Source organism: Macrotis lagotis, chromosome 1 (genome assembly GCF_037893015.1).
Source record: "Macrotis lagotis isolate mMagLag1 chromosome 1, bilby.v1.9.chrom.fasta, whole genome shotgun sequence".
NCBI classification, from domain to species: domain Eukaryota; kingdom Metazoa; phylum Chordata; class Mammalia; order Peramelemorphia; family Peramelidae; genus Macrotis; species Macrotis lagotis.
In genome coordinates this window covers 866,173,752-866,195,117 of record NC_133658.1, presented here as the reverse complement: position 1 = coordinate 866,195,117, position 21,366 = coordinate 866,173,752, and the positions used below count along the sequence as shown (strand labels likewise).

General features: G+C 37.6%; 1 protein-coding gene across 3 annotated transcripts in view; it reads right to left on the bottom strand.

The window, feature by feature from the left end:
- The window catches only part of LOC141508961 (RH-like protein), a 45,227-nt gene extending 37,080 nt beyond the window's left edge, over window positions 1-8,147 (bottom strand). Inside the window, exon 1 of one of the 3 annotated variants that reach the window (XM_074218089.1) lies at window positions 7,838-8,147. In XM_074218089.1, coding sequence (XP_074074190.1) covers window positions 7,838-7,982 — 145 coding nt within the window. In that variant the 5' untranslated portion in view covers window positions 7,983-8,147. The remainder of the gene's footprint in view (window positions 1-7,837) is intronic. The other 2 variants (XM_074218088.1, XM_074218090.1) reach the window with 2 other exon arrangements.
- Window positions 8,148-21,366: the final 13,219 nt, after the last annotated feature.

The following is a 21,366-nucleotide window of genomic DNA, read 5'->3' as shown; positions in this document are numbered from 1 at the left end:
CAGTTCAAAGAGGTAGTGTAGAAGACAGAAGGTCATCTCAGAAGCCAAGTCTCCTATAGCTGGGGGTGACCAGGAAAAGCCTCCTACTTAAGGTATCACTGAGTCCTGAAGGAAGCCAAGGATACTAAAAACTAGAGATAAGGAGGTAGAGCCCAAGAAAGGCTAAAACAAAAAGACAGAGAGAGTGTGAGGCAGGAGGAATGGCAAGTAGACCTATGAGACTAGACTGCAGAGTTCTTGCAGGGTCAAAATTCTCCCTCTTAAACAATGTGACCCTGAGCCTTCTTTCTGAGGCTATTGGCCTCAGGTTTGATTGGACTATGAGAAAGAGTTAGAGCTATAGCCAAGGTTGGTGTCAGATTAGGGGAAAAGTCCAAATAGCTATGAATGACATAAGGGCTATAGTTTCCAGCAGTGGAGACAAGGGTGGTCATTGAAAGATGGAAGTGGACACTGTCAAAATATTTTGAAAATACCCTGTTTCCTAGAGCTAAAGCCCAGCAAGTTATACCTTGAGCTTGGCAAAACAATAATCTTTTGCTCTCTTTATGATCTCATCTTCTGACAGTGTATTGCATGGGCCAGCATTGGGTATTCATTGAGAGATTTAACTCCCCTTATTTTTGCAGGATGTTCCATCATATGTTCACAACACCTGTTCCTTGTAACTACCAGATACTACATCCCTGTCCCTACCACAGAACTCTGGTTCTATACCCCACAGAGTCATCATGACTCTCAAGATCTGAGATGATTGTTCCCACAGGACAAAGGAATGCCAACCATGAGAACTGTTTCAAAACCCAAGAATGGTTGCGCTGTGAGCCAACCCTTTCATACACATAAGTGGTCCTAGCATCAGTTATGTTAAGCCTTCCTTCTTCGGAGGTGGGGCTTCCAACTGCAGGCATCATCATCCTTATTCTGAAATTAATTATATTTCTGATTGTGTCCTGACTCTCCTGTCTCTAACCTACTCTGGCTGAGGTCAATTCTTGTCCAGTTGACAAGACAAATGAATTTAGGCCTCACTTAACTCCTCCTAGGAGCAATAGCCGTGTACTAGAAGCCATTTTTTTTATAGGATTTTGCAAGGCAATGGAGTTAAGTGGCTTGCCCAAGGCCACACAGCTGGGTAATTATTGTCTAAGGTCGAATTTGAACTCAGGTACTCCTGGGCCAGTGCTCTATGCACTGCACTACCCAGCTGCCCCCATAATTTTTCTTTTGAATGTTATTTTATTTTTCCAATTACAGGAAAAGATAGTTTTCAATGTTCATCTTTTTGTGGCTTTTGAGTTCCACATTTTTCTATCTTACTCCCTTAATCTGATATAGGATATACATGTATAATCATGTTTAACATATTTCCATATAAGTCATGTTGTGAAAGAAAAATCAGAACAAAAGGGAAAAAAAAAACATGAGAAGAAAAACCAAACAAGTTTAAAAAGTGAAAATAATTTGCTTTGTTCTGCATTCAGACTTCATAGTTTATTCTTTGGATGTGATTGACATGATTTTTCTGTGGAGTCTAATAATAATATGTGGGGGAATGAAGAACAAGATGTTGGGAGTATAAACTTCTCAAACTGACTATCCCTTTAGAAGTGAAAAGATAATGGATAGGAGAACTAAAGTGACCTCTCTGGATCTGTTTCCTCATCTGTGAAATGAGATTTAACCAAATGGTCTCTAATATCCTTCCTAGGCTGTCAACAATTTATTAAGTACCATAAGTAAGAGATGTAGATACAAAGGACAAATAAAAAAAACAAACAATAAAACAGGGCATATTCTCAAGGACCTAACAGGTAAATGACCACTGTGACAATGCATATTCTTAGAGCCTTTCCATCTCTGAATGAAAAGTTCATGGTCTTAGGTTCCTTCCAGTTCTGCCATTCTAATGGTTAAGTCCCCTCCCTGCTCTGATCTTCTACATGCTACAAACCTTCTCAGCTCTGGCATTCTGTTTCTTAAGAGGCGTTCCCGCTCTGCCATTCTATGTTCTAAGCCCCCCTCCTTTTTTTTTTTTTGGTGTTTGCAAGGCAATGGGGTTAAGTGACTTGCCCAAGGTTACACAGCTAGTAAGTATCAAGTGACTGAGCTCATATTTGAACTCAAGTCTTCCTCCTGACTCCAGGGCCATGTTCTATCCACTGCACTACCTAGTTGCCCTCGTTCTGTTTTTGATATTTTATATTCCAACATTCCTTCTAGATCTAACATTCAATGCTCTGAGATTCCTAACAAACTTTAACTATAATTCTATTAGAAATGTGCCCACTTCAGAGGAAGCACATTAATATGTTAGCCCCCATCCCTACCCTTGCACCCATTTGAGTCCCTATTTTGGTACCCCTTTGGGGATATAAAAATTGTAAAAGGGAAGAAATAACTTTGAAAGTTATTTTACAGGTTCATATAAATTCCAGGGAACAACTAAATTGCAGAGGGAATTACAGGAATAATTCTGGGTAGGACAATAAAGTAGGCAGACCCAGCCTGGGAAAGGACCTTATCAGCCTCTGCAGCTGTCCCTGCTCTCAGCTGTTTGCAGGAACGCCCTGCAAAATAAGGGGAGCTAAATTTCTCAATGAATACCCAGTGCTGGTCCATGCAATACACTGTCAGAAGATGAGAGCATACAAAGAGCAAAGAATTATTGTTTTGCCAAGCTCAAGGTATAAACCACGGGGTATTTTCAAAATATTTTGACAGTGTCTACTTCCCTCTTTCAATGACCACCCTTGCCTCCACTTGAATTGAAGCTCTTCAATTCTTGAGGGCTTAACTTTCCTCATTGGAGCCTTAACTTTTGGCTCAGTCCCTGACTGACATCACTGTAAGACTCAGCCTGGCAAAAATCAGGGATGGGGGGGGGTATGGGAGGAGAGGCCTGACTGGGAGGGTCATCCAAGTTTGGTAGGTCCCTTAGGTTTCCAAGAGCATCAACCCTCTGGGAACTCAGGAAGGAGGACTTATTCCAGTGCCTTCTTCAGTCTCCCTTCCTGGACCCTCAGAGTCCTCAGGTCACCCCCTGGCTAACTGGGTCTTCTCTGTCTCCTGGCATTGGCCAAGCCACCTGACCTCCCCTGCCTTTCTGTCCCTTAATTAAATTGGACTTAACCTGGTCTCCTCCTTTAGCAATGTGCCCTGCTTTCCAAGCAGATAGGACACTAGACTGATAATAGGTTTGGCTCCAAGGTGTTCCAGAGTGATAATGGGCATTGAAGGCAACAGGAGGCTGAAGTGAAAACGGCAAGCAAGGGTCAAAGAAGCAAGAGACCTGGGAAATTTCTGTAGTTTAACTTGGTATGTAAGCTTCCACTCCTCTGTCTGGGCCTCAGTTTAAAAAGCCCCCTTTGGGGAGTGGGTAAAGAACTATCAAGAAGTCAAAAAGACTTGAATTCAAATCCCACCAGAGACTAACTATGATTCTGAGCAAGTCACTTCATTTCTTGGCTCTCTGAATAATTTTCTTCTATGAAAAGTTAAAAAGTGTCACCCAACATTGGACAGAATGAATTTCTTCATGTGGAGTTCTCCGCATCATGAGTGATATGCACTTAAATGAGGGCTTCTGATATCTAAATTCAAACAATAATGGGATTTCCAGTGGTTGCTTTAGGAGCACTGGATTTTAGATCTGGGGATTATATTCAACAGGAAGCTTTCTACTTTGTATGCAAGGATAGTTTCCCTCACTGTCCTCCCCGCACCTTCCCCAAGCTTAATAGAATAGCTGCTTCCTCTGGGATACCTAATTCCTCTTTTGCTTCACTTCCACTTCACTTCCCTCTACTCTTCCTAGGTGGAGGGGGAGAAGGGATGGACTTTTCTCAGAGCAGAAAAAAACCACACAAATACAGAATTCTGCAGAACATTTGATTCCCTGTCCTAGATCTTCCACAAGCCACTGATTATTCTTGGGTTAGAACTTCAATTCTTGGAGCCTTAACTCATCTATTAAATGGATAATTAAAAGAGATGAGCTCTAAATATTCTAAAATATTCTAATGATCTATGTTTTTAGGTCTTTTCCAGTTCTGGTATTTTATGCTTTATTTTTAATAAAGGTCAATGGACCACAAATTTCTAGATAAAAAAGACATTAGAGAATGTTCAGCCAATAACATTATATTATATCATATCACCTTTTAGCTCTTACATCCTACAATCTAAGTTCTCTCTCTGGTCTGAATTTTTTGGTCTGAGGTCCTTTCTAAACTCTAATGTCCTATGGTTTCAAGTTCCTTCATTCTGTGTTCTAACATTCTATATTCTAATGGCTCTTTCAGTTCTGGCATTCTAGGTTTTAGAATTCCTTCTAATTCTATTATTCTTACATTCTAAGGTCAGTATCAGCTCTGATGTTCTATGTTTTAACCTTCAATATTCCAACATTATATGTTCTGGTAGTCTGGATTCCAAGGTCTTTCCCATCTCTGACATTCCATGTCCTAAAGCATTTTCTAATTCTACTGTTATGTTCTGAAGTTTCTCTGAGGCTTGACATTTTATATTTTAAACTTCTAAGTTATAAGATCATCTCCACCTTTGAAATTCTGTTTTAACATTTTATTTTTTTCTTTTGTTTTAACATTTTAAATTGTTATGTTCTAAAGTCCCTTCCAATTCTGACATTCTATGTTCTAAGGCACCTTTCAGATCTAATGTTCTTTTTTAAGGTTTTTCCTTCTTCCATTTCACTCCCAATCCTGTATTTTAACCTTGTAAGCTACAAAGTCAATTCTTTCTTTGAAATTCTATGTTTTAACATTTTATATTATAAAATTCTACGTTTCCTTCTAAGGCTCCTTCCAAATTTGATATTCTATTTTCTAATATATCTTCCAGATCTAATGTTGATTTTTTTTTGTTTTTTTATAAGGCAATGGGGTTAAGTGACTTGCCCAAGGTCACACAATTAATTAAGTATTAAGGGTCTGAGGCCAAATTTGAACTCAGGTCCTCCTGACTCCAGAGCCAGTGCTCTATTCACTGCACTACCTAATTGCCCCCCATGTTGACTTTGTTAAGGTTCCCCCTTTTCTCATCCCACCCCCAGTTCTGTATTTTAACCTTGTAAGTTATAAGGTCCCCTCCACCTATGAAATTTTAAACTTTAATATTTTACATTATAAAAGTCTGTTCTAAAATTCTATGATCTAAGGTCTTTCCAAATCTAACATTCTACATTCTAATATTCTGTGATCCAAGGCCTTTTCCAGTGCTGACATTCTTTTTTCTAATGTTCTACTTTCTAACATTCTATGTTCTAAAGCCTCTACCAATTCAAATAATGTCTGAATCCAGATACTGCAAGTTCTAAAACCCCTTCCATCTCAAAATATTCTAAGAACTATTCAGAGGCCCTAATTATTCCTAGGCCTCTCACCATCTGGGTCCAGGTGCCCTATCTCTGGAACCTGTCCAAATTAGTAAAGCATGCAGATTTTCTGTGAAACCAATTCTTTTCCCTCACACCACCTGCTGCAAACACTTTGCATGCCTGCAGCTGAGTCCTGGAAATGGTGGCTAATTATGTTTCCCTCCCCAACCCTCCCTTCCAGCGTGACTGAGGTAACAAATGGGCTCCATCGTCAACTCTGCAGCAATTGAATTAATATCACTTTTGTATAAACATTTAACCAAATTCATTTTTGGTTTTTCTTTCCCCGAAGAGTGGAGAATGACTCCTTCCTTTTCATAAACAACTGATAAATATAGGGAGAATCTGAAATTCATCTCAATAAAGAAAAGCATAGCTATCCATCTTGTTTACTTTGCTTCTCTTACACTCAGAGGAGTATTTTTTGCTGGTAATAACACGGTGCTTCAGAGAGGCTCAGCTCAGGAGGGGAGAGTATTGGACTGAGTAAGAAAGCCAGGTCTGGACTACTCATTTGGCCACTTACTGACTGCACAATGATGGGCAGCTTGCATAACATCTCTCTGTGCCTCAGTTTCCACTTCTGTAAAATGGGAGTGATGATTCCTATTCTACCTCCCTTCCAAGGTTGAGAATGTGAGACTCAAATGAAATACAGAATTTCTTTTTAAATTATTAAGGACCTCAAAGTAGGGATGCACTTCAGAGGATCATCTAGTTCAATCAACCAAGCAGTGGGGAAAGCTTGGGCTCTGACTCTGATCACCTCCCTTAACCTCCTTTCACTTTCCTCATTTGAGAAAGCCTAATGGCAGCTTCATGATTCTTTGTCTTCACACCTGGGAAGGATTTTTCTAAAAAAAAAAGAATAGAGGGGCGGCTAGGTGGCATAGTGAATAAAACACCGGCCTTGGAGTCAGGAGTACCTGGGTTCAAATCCGACCTCAGACACTTAATAATTACCTAGTTGTGTGGCCTTGGGCAAGCCACTTAACCCCATTGCTTTGCAAAAACCAAAAAAAAAAAAAGAGAGAGAGAGAGAATAGAGGGGCAGCTAGTAGCACAGTAGATAGAGCAATGACCCTGGAGTCAGGAGGACCTGAGTTCAAATCTGGTCTTAGACACTTTAAAATTGTCTAGCTGTATCACCTTGGGCAAGTCACTTAACCCCATTACCATAAATAAATTTAAAAAAATTTAAAAAGGAGAATAGATGGGTTCTTTTGGGGGGGGAATGGACCACCATGAGGGAGTAGGACAGATATCAAGTCAGATCAGTAAGGTAGGAGGGGCCTTAGAGCACAGAACATCAGAGCTGGGAAGACTTTAGAACAGAGAATGTCAGAATTGGGAGGGTCTTTAGAACACAGAATGTCAGAGCCAGAAGGCCCTAAGACCCCAATATGTTAGAGCTGGGAGGGCCCTTAGAACACAGGAAACCAGAGTTGTTGAGAGGATCCCTAGAACACAGGTCAGAGCTAGGAGAGCTCTTAGAACAAAGACTGTGAGAGCTGGGAGGGCCCTTGAACACAGAATGTAAGAACTAGGAAGACCCTTAGAACACAAAAGGTCAAAGATGGCAGGGCCCCTAGCAAATAGAATGTCAGAGCTGAGAGGACTCCTAGAACACTGAAAGTCAGAGCTGGAAGGAGCCTTAGAACACAGAATGTCAGAGTTGGGAGGGCCCCTAGAACACAGGAGGTCAAAGCTAGGAGGTTCCTTAGAACACAGAATGTCAGAACTGGGAGGGGTCTTAGAACACAGGATGGGAGAGCTAAGTGTGTTCTTGAATCACAGAATGTGAGATGTGGGAGGAACCTTTGAACATGGACAGTACTCAAGATTTAGGGTATCTGGGGCGGCTAGGTGGTGCAGTGGATAGAGCACTGGCCTTGGAGTCCAGAGTACCTGAGTTCAAACCCGGCCTCAGACATTTAATAATTACCTAGCTATGTGGCCTTGGGCAAGCCACTTAACCCCACTGCCTTGAAAAAAAAATCTAAAAAAAATATTTAGGATATCTGCATCTACTCTCCTTTACTAGCTTTCTGATCTATGACAAATTATACTCCTCTATTTGTCAAATGAAAGGTTTAAAGCAGATGACCCCTGAGGTTCCTTCTAGATCCAACATTCTATGATCTAAGTTCTTTTACTAGTTCAATCATTTTTCTGTGTTCTAATCTATATTCTGAGATACTTTCCAACTCTAGTATGCTACTTCATGGTCTATGAACCTTCAGATAAACTTTGAAGGAAGGAGAAGTCAGAGTATTTCCCTCCCTTGAGACTTTTAAGATGAAAATAGACATTCATTCATCTGGGTGATGTAAAGAGACTAGGGCTGGACAGTGGGCTGGGGAGGGGAAGGGGTAGGCAAAAGCCCTTGGAACTGTCCAGATTTGTCAACAAAAGTCAACAAAAACCAATAATGCTTACCTGGATATAGCTTCAGAAGTTCCAACTTCTTTGAGGGTGTCTCATAAGATGTGAAAAAGAAGAAAACCAGAATGAAAGCACCTTCCAAAATCAAGGCCCAAAAAGGCAACGATATCCTGAGGGATTCTGGGTACTTTGAACCCATCCTGCCCCCAGGGAGATCACTGGCAGATCCAAGGAACTTTTCTTGAGTATAACTTTTGCCCTGTCTCCTCTGTTTATCCCTGCCTTTCAAAAGGCCGTAATTTCGTGGAGCAGATGAGGCTAGAGATCTGAGGAGGTGCTGAGCTCCCTTAGCTGTTATCTCAGTTCAGCAACAAGTCTGTGTCTCCTGAGTTAAGATGGCAAACTAGACTGTACGCCAGTGTCTTCAGAGGCCAGAGTTGAGCCTATAATAGACTGAGTGGGAGCTGCAATGAGTTGGAAGAAAGAGAGAACCATAGATCTTCCAAATAGCTTTTGGAGAATCTACCAGATGCAACATTCTGGTCAAGATGGGCCAAGAAAGATGGATTCAGGGGGGCAATTTTGATAGTTTTATTTCTTCTGAAGTAAGATGATATGGGATATTAGCTTTAGTTCCTTCTTTCAGAAGCATTTTTTTTTTGGAGCTCTGGAGAAAGGACTGGTTGTTCTGTCTTGGCTGGTGTCTTCTTTTATTTTTTTCTATTTTATTGTGAACTTTAAAATCATCCACCAATGTGAATATTTTAGAACAAAAAGCAAAAAAGAGTATTGTATATGGAATTGTGAGTTTTTGTTATGCATGGCTCATATTTAAAGTTTATATTAAATTTTACATAGTAATAAAATTGCCCTGTCTCCTGAATTTATTTTTGTTTATATACTTTTTTTTTAGGTTTTTTGCAAGGCAAATGGAGTTAAGTGGCTTGCCCAAGGCCACACAACTAGGTAATTATTAAGCGTCTGAGGCTGGATTTGAACTCAGGTACTCCTGACTCCAGGGCCAGTGTTCTATCCACTGTGCCATCTAGCCTCCCTTATATACTTTTAAAATGTATTATTTATGTCACTTTCTTTTTTCCTTCCTTCCTCCTTTTTTCTTTCTTTATATTTCTTCTCCCCTCTTCTTCTTCTTCTTTTTTTTTTTAGATTTTTCAAGGCAATGGGGCAATGGCTTGCCCAAGGCCACACAGCTAGGTAATTACTAAGTGTCTGAGGTCAGATTTGAATCCCCTCTTCTTTCTTTCCTTATTTATTCTTTTCCTTCTCTTCTTTTTTTACCTTTTACAGGTGTATTACTACTCACTAATTGCCCACAAATGAAAACCTTTCCTTATGACAAGTAAGCATGGTCCACAGAATAATAATAAAATATTAACAATTAGAATATAACATATTAAGGTAGCTAGGTGGTACAGTGGATAGAGCACTGACCCTGGAGTTAAGAAGACCTGAGTTCAAATACAGCCTCAGACGCTTAATAATTACCTAGCTATGTGACCTAGGGGAAAGTCACTTAACCCATAGCCTTGCAAAAAAATAAGCACAAGAATCAATTCAAATTTATAAGTCTAGGAGGCATTTCCCAGTAGACAAGTGCTATCATTAAGTATTTTTCAAGGGAAGAAATCTAAACTATCAACAAACATACAAAAAAGATAATCCAAATTACTAATAATTAGAAAAATTAAAATGAACCAACTCTGAGATTTCTCTTCACATTCATCAGTTGGCAAAAATGACAAAAGAAAAGAAAGAAAATGAAAAATGTTGGAGCAGCTTTGGAAAATAAGGCATACTGATACATTATTGGTGGAGCTATAAAATGATCCAGCCATTCTAGAAAACAATTTGGAACTATGCCCCAAAATATTATTAAATTGTGCATATCCTTTGGCCCAGTAGTAAGGTTAAATCTCAAAGAGATCAAAGAAAAAAGAAAAGGACTCATATGTACAAAAATATTTCTATCATCAATTTTTTTTTAGATTTTTTCAAGGCAAATGGGGTTAAGTGGCTTGCCCAAGGCCACACAACTACTTAATTATTAAGTGTCTGAGACCAGATTTGAACCCAGGTACTCCTGACTCCAAGGGCAGTGTTTTATCCACTATGCCAACTACCCGATTCTTTCTATCATCAATTCTTGTAGAAACAGCAAACTGGGAATTAAAGTAGTACTCACTTGTTGGGGAACAACAAATTACTGAGCAAATTGCAGCATATGAAAGTGATAGAGTATATCACATTGTAAGAAATAGTAAAATGGATGGTTTCAGAGGAAAATGGGAAGTCCTCTGTCATCTGAGACAGAATGAAGTGAGCATAAGTAGAACATTATTTACATAATGACAGTAATATTATAGAGAAAAACAACTTTGAAAGGCTTTAAAACTCTGATTAATGCAATCATAAACCAAAAGTCCAGAGGATTTAAGATGAATCACAACACCCACCTTCTGCCAATGTGCTGATGAACTTAGCCATAAGAATGAGGCATCTATTTTTGGACATAACTGATGCCAAGCATTTGTTTTGCAGGACTCATGTGTTTGTTGGGAGGGTATTGTTTTTTATTTTTATTTTTTAATTCTTCCTTTGAGGAAGGAAGATGTTTTAAAAAGCAAATAAGCATAATCAAAAAAAACATGAATATATTGGTTGTGTCAAAAATATATATGCCCTATTCTACTGCTTTAGTCTATAACTTTGATTTCAAGAAGTAAGCAGCATGCTTCATGATCAGTTTTCTGAAGTTGGTCCCTGAATTTCTCAGTTACTAAGACTTTCAAGATTGCTTTCCTTTGCATTATTGTGATTATTGTGCAATTTGTTCTTTTGGTTCTGTAATACTTCATACAAGACTTGCCAGATTTCTCTGAATTCATCATATTCATCATTTCTTATGGTGCAATAATAATCCCTTATCTTCCTATGTTGTAACTTATCTCCTAATTTATGTGTCTGATTCTTTTTTTTAATAAGAAAAACTCCCCTAAAATATTTTTGAATAGATGGGTTCTTTTCCTTGATCTTTCATCTTTTCAGGGGTGGGGTGGGGTGGGGTATATGCCTTATAGTGATTTTGCAAGTTCAAAGGATTTGCACCATTCATTGGCTCTTTGATTATGGTTTCAAATTGCTTTCCAAAGTGGATAGACTAGAAAACCAACGAATTTCAAAGCCCTGATTAAATTTCAAAATAGAAATCCTGCAAATCAAAAACAAAAGACTAACAAAATTGAAAAAATAACTGAATTAATAAATAAAAATATCAACAACAATAAAATAGATAAACTACTAGTCAACTTAACCTAGGAAACTAAATTGCCAGTATTGAAAATGAAAATGTAAAGTTTACAATAAGTGAAGTAAAATAAATACTGCCTAATTATATGACAATAAAACTAACAATTAAAAGGAAAGGGATAAATATTTACAAAAATATAATATGCCTGAATTGACAGATAAAGAATTTAAATAATTCAATCCCCGAAAAGAAGAAATTTAACAAGATATAAAAGAAAGGGGAAAAAAACTAACACTAGATGGATTCACAAGTAAATTCCATCAACAATTCAAAGAATTACATAGACTATTTGAAAAACTAATAAAATGAATCTTAATAAATTCTTTCTATGATATAAATACTGTTCACACCAAACAAGGAAGATCAAAACAGAAGGGGAGGGAGCAAAATTATAAACCAATGTTATTGACATTGAGCATTTATGCAAAAATTTTAAATAAAACTTTAACAAAGAGATTACAACAAATCACAAAATTTATATACTAGAACTAAGTTAGATTTATATTAGAAATACAGGTTTGGTTTAAGATTAGGAAAGTTAGAAATATAATAACCATATGAATAATAATCAATGAAAAAGTCATGATTATATAAAAAATAAAAAATATTTATAAAAATGTAATACTTAGGTTTTAAAACTAAAAAAATAAGAACAAATGAATATTTTCTCAACAGAAAATTGTGTGTATACATATACATACATAATACATATACCCACACATATATACATATGATCATATATATACATATATATGTATATTGAATATGAACTAAATTCTTCCCAATAAGAATAGGGGTACAGTATTATCATATCATCATTATTATTTGATGTGGTTTTAAAAAATACTAGCTATAGTAAGAGGAAATTGAAAGAAAAATTCCATTTAAAAATAAGTTGTAAAACTCCTCTAAATTCTATTGTCTTCCTTTTGTTAATTATCTCCTATTTTTCTTTTCTTTTTTTTTTGATAAGGCAAATGGGGTTAAGTGACTTGCCCAAGGCCACACAGCTAGGTAATTATTAATTGTCTGAGGTTGGATTTGAACTCAGGTACCCCTAACTCTAGGGCTGGTGCTCTTTCCACTGCATCACCTGGCCGCCCCCGTCTCCTATTTTTCTGGTTTATAGTTTGCTTTGTAATATATTTATGCATTGCCTACTTCATTAAACTCTAAGCTCCTGGAGACCAGGCACTGTTTTGCCTTTTTTTAAATATCCCTAACAGTACAGTGTCTGGAAAAAATTGGTAGTCAATGAATGTTTATTGATTGATTAATTGAAATATCTTCTATTATACATCAAGGAATTATATGAATCCAACTAAAAACATTCTTTGCAGAAATAAAGACTAAATAGTGGGATAAACATTAATTGCTCATGAGTAGGTGAAGCCAACAAAATTAAAAATAACCATACTACCTGCCACTACCTGCCACACCAGTTAAATTACCAAAGGATTGCTTTTTAGAACTTGGAAAAAAATACTAACAAAAATCCATCTGAGGGAAAAAAAATAAAAAATCTCAAGGGAAATAATTTTTTAAAAAAAAGTAGGATGGAAAGGGGCCAATGCAGTAGTAGCTCTCAAACTATACTACAACAAAAGAATCATATAAACAATTTGATACTTGCTTAAAAAAATAGAAAATGTGCTCATTGGGATAGACTAGGCTCATAACATATAGAAGTAAATGAACCTAGTAACTAACCTAGTGTTTGAGAAATCTAAAGTCCCCACCTACTGGGGTAAGGACTCACTCTTAAAAATTACTGTGAAAGCTGAACAGCAGTTTGGGAGAAATTAGGTTTAGATTAATACCTTATAACAAGGTTAGAACTAAATGGATACATTGACAGATATAAAGGGTGAGTTTTGAAAACATGTTAGAGAAGAAGGATGAAATTACCTTTCAAACCTATAGGTAGGAGGAAAGAGTTCATGACCCAACAAGAGAGTGGATCACAGAAGATGAAATAGACAATTTTTATTACATAAGATAAAAGTTTTTCCTATGCAGTTAATATTAAAAGAAAAACTGTTACCTGGGTAAAAATTTTTCAACAAGTTTTTCTGATAAGGGTATCTTTTCCAAGACAAATAAAAAACTGGTTCAAATGTATAGGAATAAATGTCATATCCCAGTTGATTGATAAAAGAATACCAAAGGTAGCTTCCACAGAAAGAAGTTCTTTATAGCCATATTAAAAATGCTCCTAATTACTAATAATTAGAGAACTGCGAATTAAGGTAACTCTGAAATCTCATTATATATCTACCCGATTGGCAAAATGGACCAAAAAAAAAAGGTAAATGATAAATGTTGGAAGGACTGTGAGAAAAGAATCTCACTCAGGAACGATTGATGAACCCATGATTTGGTTCATCTATTCTAGAAAGCAACTTGGAATTATGCCCCAAAATGATAAGACTACATATATTTTGATCCACAATACCACAACTAGGTCTATATCCCAAACACATCAAAGAAAGAGGAAAAGAGAATTCTCCCTCCCCTTAATTTTTTCCCTTCAAGATTTCTTTCCATTCACATTGAGAATATCTTCTTTGTGGGAGGCAGCTAGATGGCACAGTGAATAGAGCACCTGACCTGGAGTCAGGAAGATTCTTCTTGAGTTCAAATCTGGCCTCAGACACCTAATCTGTGTAATCCTGGTGCAAATCATTTCAACATGTTTGCTTCAGGTTCCTCATCTGTAAAATAAACTAGAGAGGGAAATAGCAAAGCACTCCAGTACCTTTGCCAAGAAAAATATAAAATAGATTTACAAAGAATCAGACACAACAGAAATAACTGAATCTATCTTATATGTACAGAATTGTTTTCTATTGTCTTCCCCATTAAACTGTGAAGTCAGGGCTGCAAGGTGGTGCAGTGGGGTAGCTCGGTGGTATAGTAGATAGAGCAACAGCCCTGGAGTAAGGAAAACCTAACTTCAAATCCAGCTTCAGACATTTAATAATTACCTAGCTGTATGACCTTGGACAAGTCACTTAACCCCACTGCCTTGCCAAAAAACCCAAAACTGTGAGCTCTTTGAGAGCAAGACACAATCACTAGAAGTCTGTTGTAAGACATGAGAGATGTGAAGAATTCAGAGAAACTTGGGAAGATTCATATGAATCAATTCAGAGAAAAGTAAGCTAAAACCAGAGAACAATTTGCAGAATTACTCAAGAAGAATTGGTTAAGGACTTACTATATATCAGTTACTGTGCTAAGATCTGGAAGAAATAAATACTAACAAAAAGAAAAGCAGTCCCTGCTCTTGAGGACTTTATATTCTAATGAGGGAATAAAACATATAAAAGCAATGTAAAAACCAGTGTGGGGGAGGGGCAAGATACTTGAGGTGAGGGCATGGTGGAAAAGTCAAGGTAATGGAAAACATCATTGAAAGTACTTCTGAACTCTGACCAATACAATGATTAATTATGATTGCTAAAGGGGCGGCTAGGTGGCACAGTGGATAGAGTGCCGACCCTGGAGTAAGGAGTACCTGAGTTCAAATCCAACCTCAGACACTTGATAATTACCCAGCTGTGTGGCCTTGGGCAAGCCACTTAACCCCATTACCTTGCAAAAACAACCTAAAAAAAAAAAAAGAATTATGACTACTAAAGACTGACAGAGAAGCACCTCTCAGAAGAAAAAAAGTAGTTTCCCACAGGAAGGAAATAAGATGTGAATGTTTAAACACGGCAAATGGATTGGGTTTTGTTTATTTATTTAATTCACCATACTCATTGCAAATGAAAATAGTCTAGCTTCTTTTGAGATAGGAATTGTTTCATTCTTTGTATGTGGGTCTCCAAAATCTAATATGGTATCTGAAAAATTATAGATGCTCAATAAATGCTCCTGATTGGTAAATGAAAGTGAAGTTTTTAAAATGAGAGAAAGTATCAATAAAAATATCTTTTAAAAGTACTACCGGGGGCGGCTAGGTGGCATAGTGGATAAAGCACCGGCCTTGGAGTCGGGAGGACCAGGGTTCAAATCCGGTCTCAGACACTTAATAATTACCTAACTGTGTGGCCTTGGGCAAGCCACTTAACCCCATCTGCCTTACAAAAATCTAAAAAAAAAAAAAAGTACTACCGAATCTGAAGACAAAAGGTCTGAGTTTAAACACTGAATTTGTTCTTATTATTGGATACTTTTTCTCCTCCCCTCCTCTCCCCTCCCCTTCCCTTCCCAAAAAATGACTTGGACAAATCACTTATAACTCAAATGTTCTGGACTTGAATTTTTATAGCTGTAAAATCTCTGAGGTATATTCTCTTTCTAAATCTATGATTTTTTTTCCATACAGCTATGATTCTATTACAAATTGGGGGGGGTGTAAGTGGGGAGGTAGAGAAGGGGCAAGATACTGTCCATGGTGCTAGTGATAGAGGATGGCATGCACTCTATCTAAATAGCTAAAGATTTGATGTTGAAAAACCTGCCCTTTCTTGTGACTACTTGTCTGAGGTTTCCAGGAACCATTCTGATCTGAGTCCATCTCACTCCAGACCTGGGAGAAGTCCAGCTCCTGGGACCAATGCTAGCCTTGTACTGAATTTCCCCTCACCATTCCACTTCTGCCCCTATATCCCTGCTGTCATTTCCATAAAAGAGAGAGAGAGAGAGAGAGAGAGAGAGAGAGAGAGAGAGAGAGAAGCCCTCTCTCCCCTCCACCCTAGACAGCTTCCTGAATCAGAGTCCCAGAGTTTGCATCTCACAGAACCATTGAGGGTTGGTTTGAAAGAGAGTATTGAAATCACCATCTGGTGTGATGGAAAGGGCCTTCCTTTGGGTTCTATACCTGCTGGCTGCCTTAGGTACCCTGGCCAAGTTATTTCATTTTTATGAGCTTGTTTTCCTGTAAAATGTGAGAGATGGTCTCTGACCATGCTCCCTCATAGAGCTTTTATGGGGATCTCAGGATTTAGAGTGGAGGGGGGGCGCCTTAAGAGTTCATCTATTCTTAAAAATGAGAAAAATTATAGCAAAGAGCTTTGTTAAGCTACAAAGTTTCCAATATATATTGGAAGACCTACTTGTTTCTTAAACATGATGTGTCCAAGAAAAGATGTGTCAAAGAGGCAAAATTATTCAGAACTGTTCCTCTTAAGAGGCTGATCCAACAGAACCAGGAATCAAGAAATGCAGGGGTCCTCAGAGGTCATCTAATCTGTTCCCTCCATTTTTACAGATGAGGAAATTGGAACCCACAGAGACTTGTCTAAGGTCACATAGAGAATAAATGTCAGCAATGTGATTTGAACCCAGGTCCTCCGACTCTATCTTTAAAAAAAAATAGAATGATCTACAAGTGGACTGATTTGGCTTAAGTGACAATGGTTGAATTTGTTATTGAATCACGTCCATATCTTTGTGATCCCATTTGGGATTTTCTTGGCAAAGGCACTGCAGTAGTTTTCTATTTCCTTCTCCAGTTCATTTGACAAATGAGGAAACTGAAGCAAATGGGATTAAGTGACTTGCCCAGGATCACAGAGCTAATAGTTTGGAACTCATGAAAATGAGTCTTCCTGATGCTAGGCCCTGTGCTCTATCCACTGCACCATCTAGCTGCCCAAGTAGCAAAGGGTTACCCTTTAACTGGATGTCCTCAAGCAAAGGTGGGATGACAAATAGTAAGGCATTGTAGAGGGGGATTGTGTTCATGTTTGGATGAGTTCTGTGATTCTCACATAACCAACACCTAATTCAGGCCTTCATTATTATTGTAATGCTCTTAAATCATCTCTCTTCTCCCTTACCCATTCTGAACACAGCTACAAAAACTATCTTCTAAAGTTCAGGCCTGATGCTACCATTCCCCTGCTCAAAAACTTTTGGTAGCTCCCTATTACTTTAGGGATCAATTACAAAATGTTTAACCTGACATTTATGACCCTTTATCATCTGATTCCAATCTGCTCTCTCAGCCATATATTATATTATTCCCTTCTACATTCAGTTTATAACAGAGCCTGTCAAATACTTGCATTTTGACTGACTCATTGATGATCTCTGCAGTCTAGCTATGTGGTTGTTTTTCAGGCATTTTTCAATTGAGTTCAACTCTTCATGACCCCATTTGGGGTTTTCTTGACAAAGATACAGGTGTGATTTGCCATTTTTTTTCTCCAGCTTATTTTACGATAAGGATCTGAGGCAAACAGGGGGAAGTGACTAGTTCAGGGTCATAGCTAGTAATCATGAAGATGACTCTGCCTGACTCAAGGCCTGGCACTTAATATTTCCCAGATTTCATTCTACCATGTCTGTCCTCCTTTCTAATGCTGCCACGCCTTTGCTGAAGTTGTCTTCCCTCAAACACCCATTGCTACACCTAGAATGTGTTGCAATTTCTCTCTTTTTTTCCCTTGGCAATTCAGCTCCAGTATTACCTTCTCTATAAAGCCTTCCCTGACCCCTTTCCCACCAAGCTGAAACTAGCATCTGCCTCCTCTCTTTTTCTGAAATACATCTCTCATTTGTCCTCACCACACTTTCCTGTATTATACTTTTATATATGTTTTATTTCTCCTCCCACTCCCTTGAACACACTAGGATTTTAAGCTTCTAAAGAGCAAAGACCAGCTGGTTTTTCATTATTGCATCTCCAGCATCAACACAAGTATACCAAAAAACATCTTGTTTCTTAGATCTGGTGGTCTTTATGAAGCACGTTGTCTCTCCTGTTGATTTATCTCTGCATGAGACCCCCTTCCTTGTTGGGAATCTTTTCAAAACCTTTAGGACAAAAAACTCTCAACTCTTTTGCCCCCCCTTAATAATTAGCATCTCCTTGTCTGTAACATCAGAGGTAAGAAGCTAATCAGATGTGTCAGAGAGCCCCTGTCTCTGGAGGTAAAACACTTAATCTTCCAAGGGTTGGTTGATGCTCTAGGACATGAATTGCCCAAGGCTGTTCTAGTTGGTGGCCTCTTCCCATAGTTCCTGCTCCTGATATAGGGGTGACAGAAAAACTGAATCATTCCATCGAACCATTTTGGAAGACTCTTCCCTACCAGCTATGGTTTGAAGGTAAATTCCATCAAGACCCCATATCTTGGATATCTTTTACTACTCTTGATTTTGCTTATATCATTTATTTCACTCCCTTGAATTAAGCCACCAGACTTCCATTGGGCATTAAAATGTTCCCATATTAAGCCTCATACTTTGTATTACTGGCCCATCTAATTCTTTGGTTAAGTCCCAGCAACACACTAGATCAAAGAAAGCAACCAGCATTTATTAACCACCCATGATGTGCCAGAAATTGTGTCAAGAGTTGGGAATATAAAGAGAGGTAAAAAAAAAAAGCAATGTCTGTTGTCAAAAAGATCACAGCCTAATCAATGACTACTTTAATCAATAATTATTGGATGTATGATAGATGGATGGACTGATGAATGAATGAATGAATGAATGAATGGAGAGGTTTTTTCTGACTTTGGGAAAGTTTAACCACTCTAAACCACAGCTTCCTCTTGGGTAAAATGGCAATAACACACTACCTGTCTTTCAGGGTTATTGTGAAGAAAATACCTTGCAAAGCTGTAAAAAATGTGAATGGACTAGAAATGCAAGGTACTATGATTAAGTGTTATTGAATAGTCATTAGTGAATAATTAATATGATGATTGATTTTAGAATAATAACAATACAATAGAAACAAAATCCTGTAGTTGAAAGTGACTTCAGAGGCTATCTGGTCCCCCATTCCTACCTGAACAGATGTCTTCCCTACTCCCTCCCCAAGAAGTAGCTATCTAGTCTTTGCTTGTGAAGACTTCTAGTGAGGGAGAACTCATTACCTCCTAAATAGGCACTTTGGAACAGTTAGGGTTGTTGGGGAATCTCCCCAGTTTATCTCACCAAAATTTCTACCCTCTGAAACTAGTGTTTTACTCTGGGGAGTCAAGCAAAATAAGTGGAAAACCTCTTTTAAGCAACAGTCCTTCAAATACTTGAAGGGAACTATCATGTTTCCCCTAAGCCTCCTCACACTATTTCTTTCAATCTATCTTCATTTGCTGTGGTATCTGAATCTCTCACCAAACTGGAGGCTTTCCAGTTTACTAATGAATGAATGAACAAAAAGGTATTGATTAAGGACTTATTATGTGCTAGATACTATCTAAAGTTTGTAGATATACTTCCTTCCCTTAAGAAGCTTACATAGAGGCACCTAGGTGGCTCAGTAGATAGAACCCTATACATAGTGAGTCAGGAAAACATTATGTTCCAATCCAATTTCACATGGGACCCTGGGTAAGTCACTGACCCTCTCTTTGTCCTAGCTTTCTCTTTTTAAAAATGGGGATAATAATACTACCTACCTGCCAGGGTTGTTATGAGAATCAGATGAGCTAATATTTGTAAAAAGTTTCACACACTTGTAGGTGCGCAATAAAGACATTAAATCTGAAACTAAAGTTTTATTAGAAATAACACACAAAGGAGTGGTGATCAAGGAATGATTTTATTTTTTATTTTTATTTATTTTATTTTATTTTTATTTTATTTTTCCAATTACATGTTATGAAAGTTTTTCAACATTCATCTACATGCATATGCATATTTTTAAGTTGCATAATTTCCTTTCACCCTCCTTTCCCATACCCTTCCCCTCAGCGGTGAACAGTCAGGTGAATATTGTACATACACATTTGTGTTTATCATGTTCCGTATGAGGAATTAGGATTAAGGGAAGAGAAAAAAAAATGAGATAGAAAAGAAATACATAAGAGAAAATTTTTAAAAAGTGAATGTAGTGTTCATTCAAATCCTAAAGGGTTTTTTTTTTTTTTTTGGTTTTCTTTTGCTTTCTTTTGTTATTCAGGAATGATGTTCAAATCATGTTCAAAACCTGGGAGTCACAGAGCTGGTGAACTGATGTAGATGGCATCCCCTTCTCAGAAATAATTGCAGTCAGTGAAATGAATAAAACAAGGAAAATATTTTACACAGTTACAGAAACATTGTATGATGATCAGCTGTGAATGACTTACAATACAATGATCCAAGTCAGTTCCCAAGGACTCATGACTTAACATACTATCACTTCCAGAAAGAGAATTAGTGGCATCTGAATGTAGAAGGAAGGATACTATTTTTCACTTTCTTTTTGTGTGTGTGTGTGTTTTCTTTTGGTCTGTTTCTCCTTTCACAACATGACTAAAATGGAAATATGATTTTTAGATAATTGCCTATATCCTTCCCTACAGAGGAAAGGGAGGAGGGAGAAAATTTAGAACTAAGAAATTTTTTTAAATATATGTTTAAATTGTCTTTACATGTAATTAGGAAAAAATTAAGTTAAAAATAATGAATTGCACTCTTGATTTGATTATGGTGCCAAAAGCAAAAGGTAGAAATCTAGGGGATTGTGGGATAGGGAGAGACTACAAAGTGGGCAGATGGTGAGATAATTTGACCAGATAGAATACTTAGGTAAAGTATGGTCTGATACCTAGGGGCAGTCAGTAGGTATTTGAGGTAGAAGAATTTCTTTGTACTTAATTTCCAATACCTTTCTAAACTGTGGTGCTCAAAATTGAACAGAGTCCCAAATGTGGTCCAACCAGGGAAGAGCACTGTGGGACTATCAGCTCCCTAATGATGGACATTTTGTCTTTTTTTTTAAGACAGTTGAATATCTTATTAGCTTTTGCAGCTGGCATATCACATTGCTGACTCATAATGAGCTTGCAGTCTCCTTAAAGTCCCAGTTCTTTTTCACACAAATCATTATTAGCTATCCCTCTGCCATCCTGTCACATTATCATCATCATCATTAATGATAATGATGTCTTACTATTTCAATCATTCTATAACCTAATCAATGTGTATATTCCTGCCAATGATAGAGAGGATGCATATACTATTCTTACCTGCTATCCCAGTGGAAATCTGGCTCATGTCCTTCCATGTGTTCTACACTGGAGGTCCATCTCTTTGGACATAATTCCAGATTGCTCTCCAAAATGTTTGAATCAGCTTACTGTTCTGACAATAGGATCTTCCTGATTCTTAAGTGCCACACTTAGCCACGTAACCCCCCCAAAAATTCATACAGTACAATAACACAGATTCCATCACCTTAAGGGAACTATGAAAAGATTAATACTTCTAATGTCCCAGGAGCCTTTTGAGATTTCTGGATATCACAAAGATACCAGTGAAGTACCTGGTCTGCCATGTCATTCATAATAATGACAAAATAATT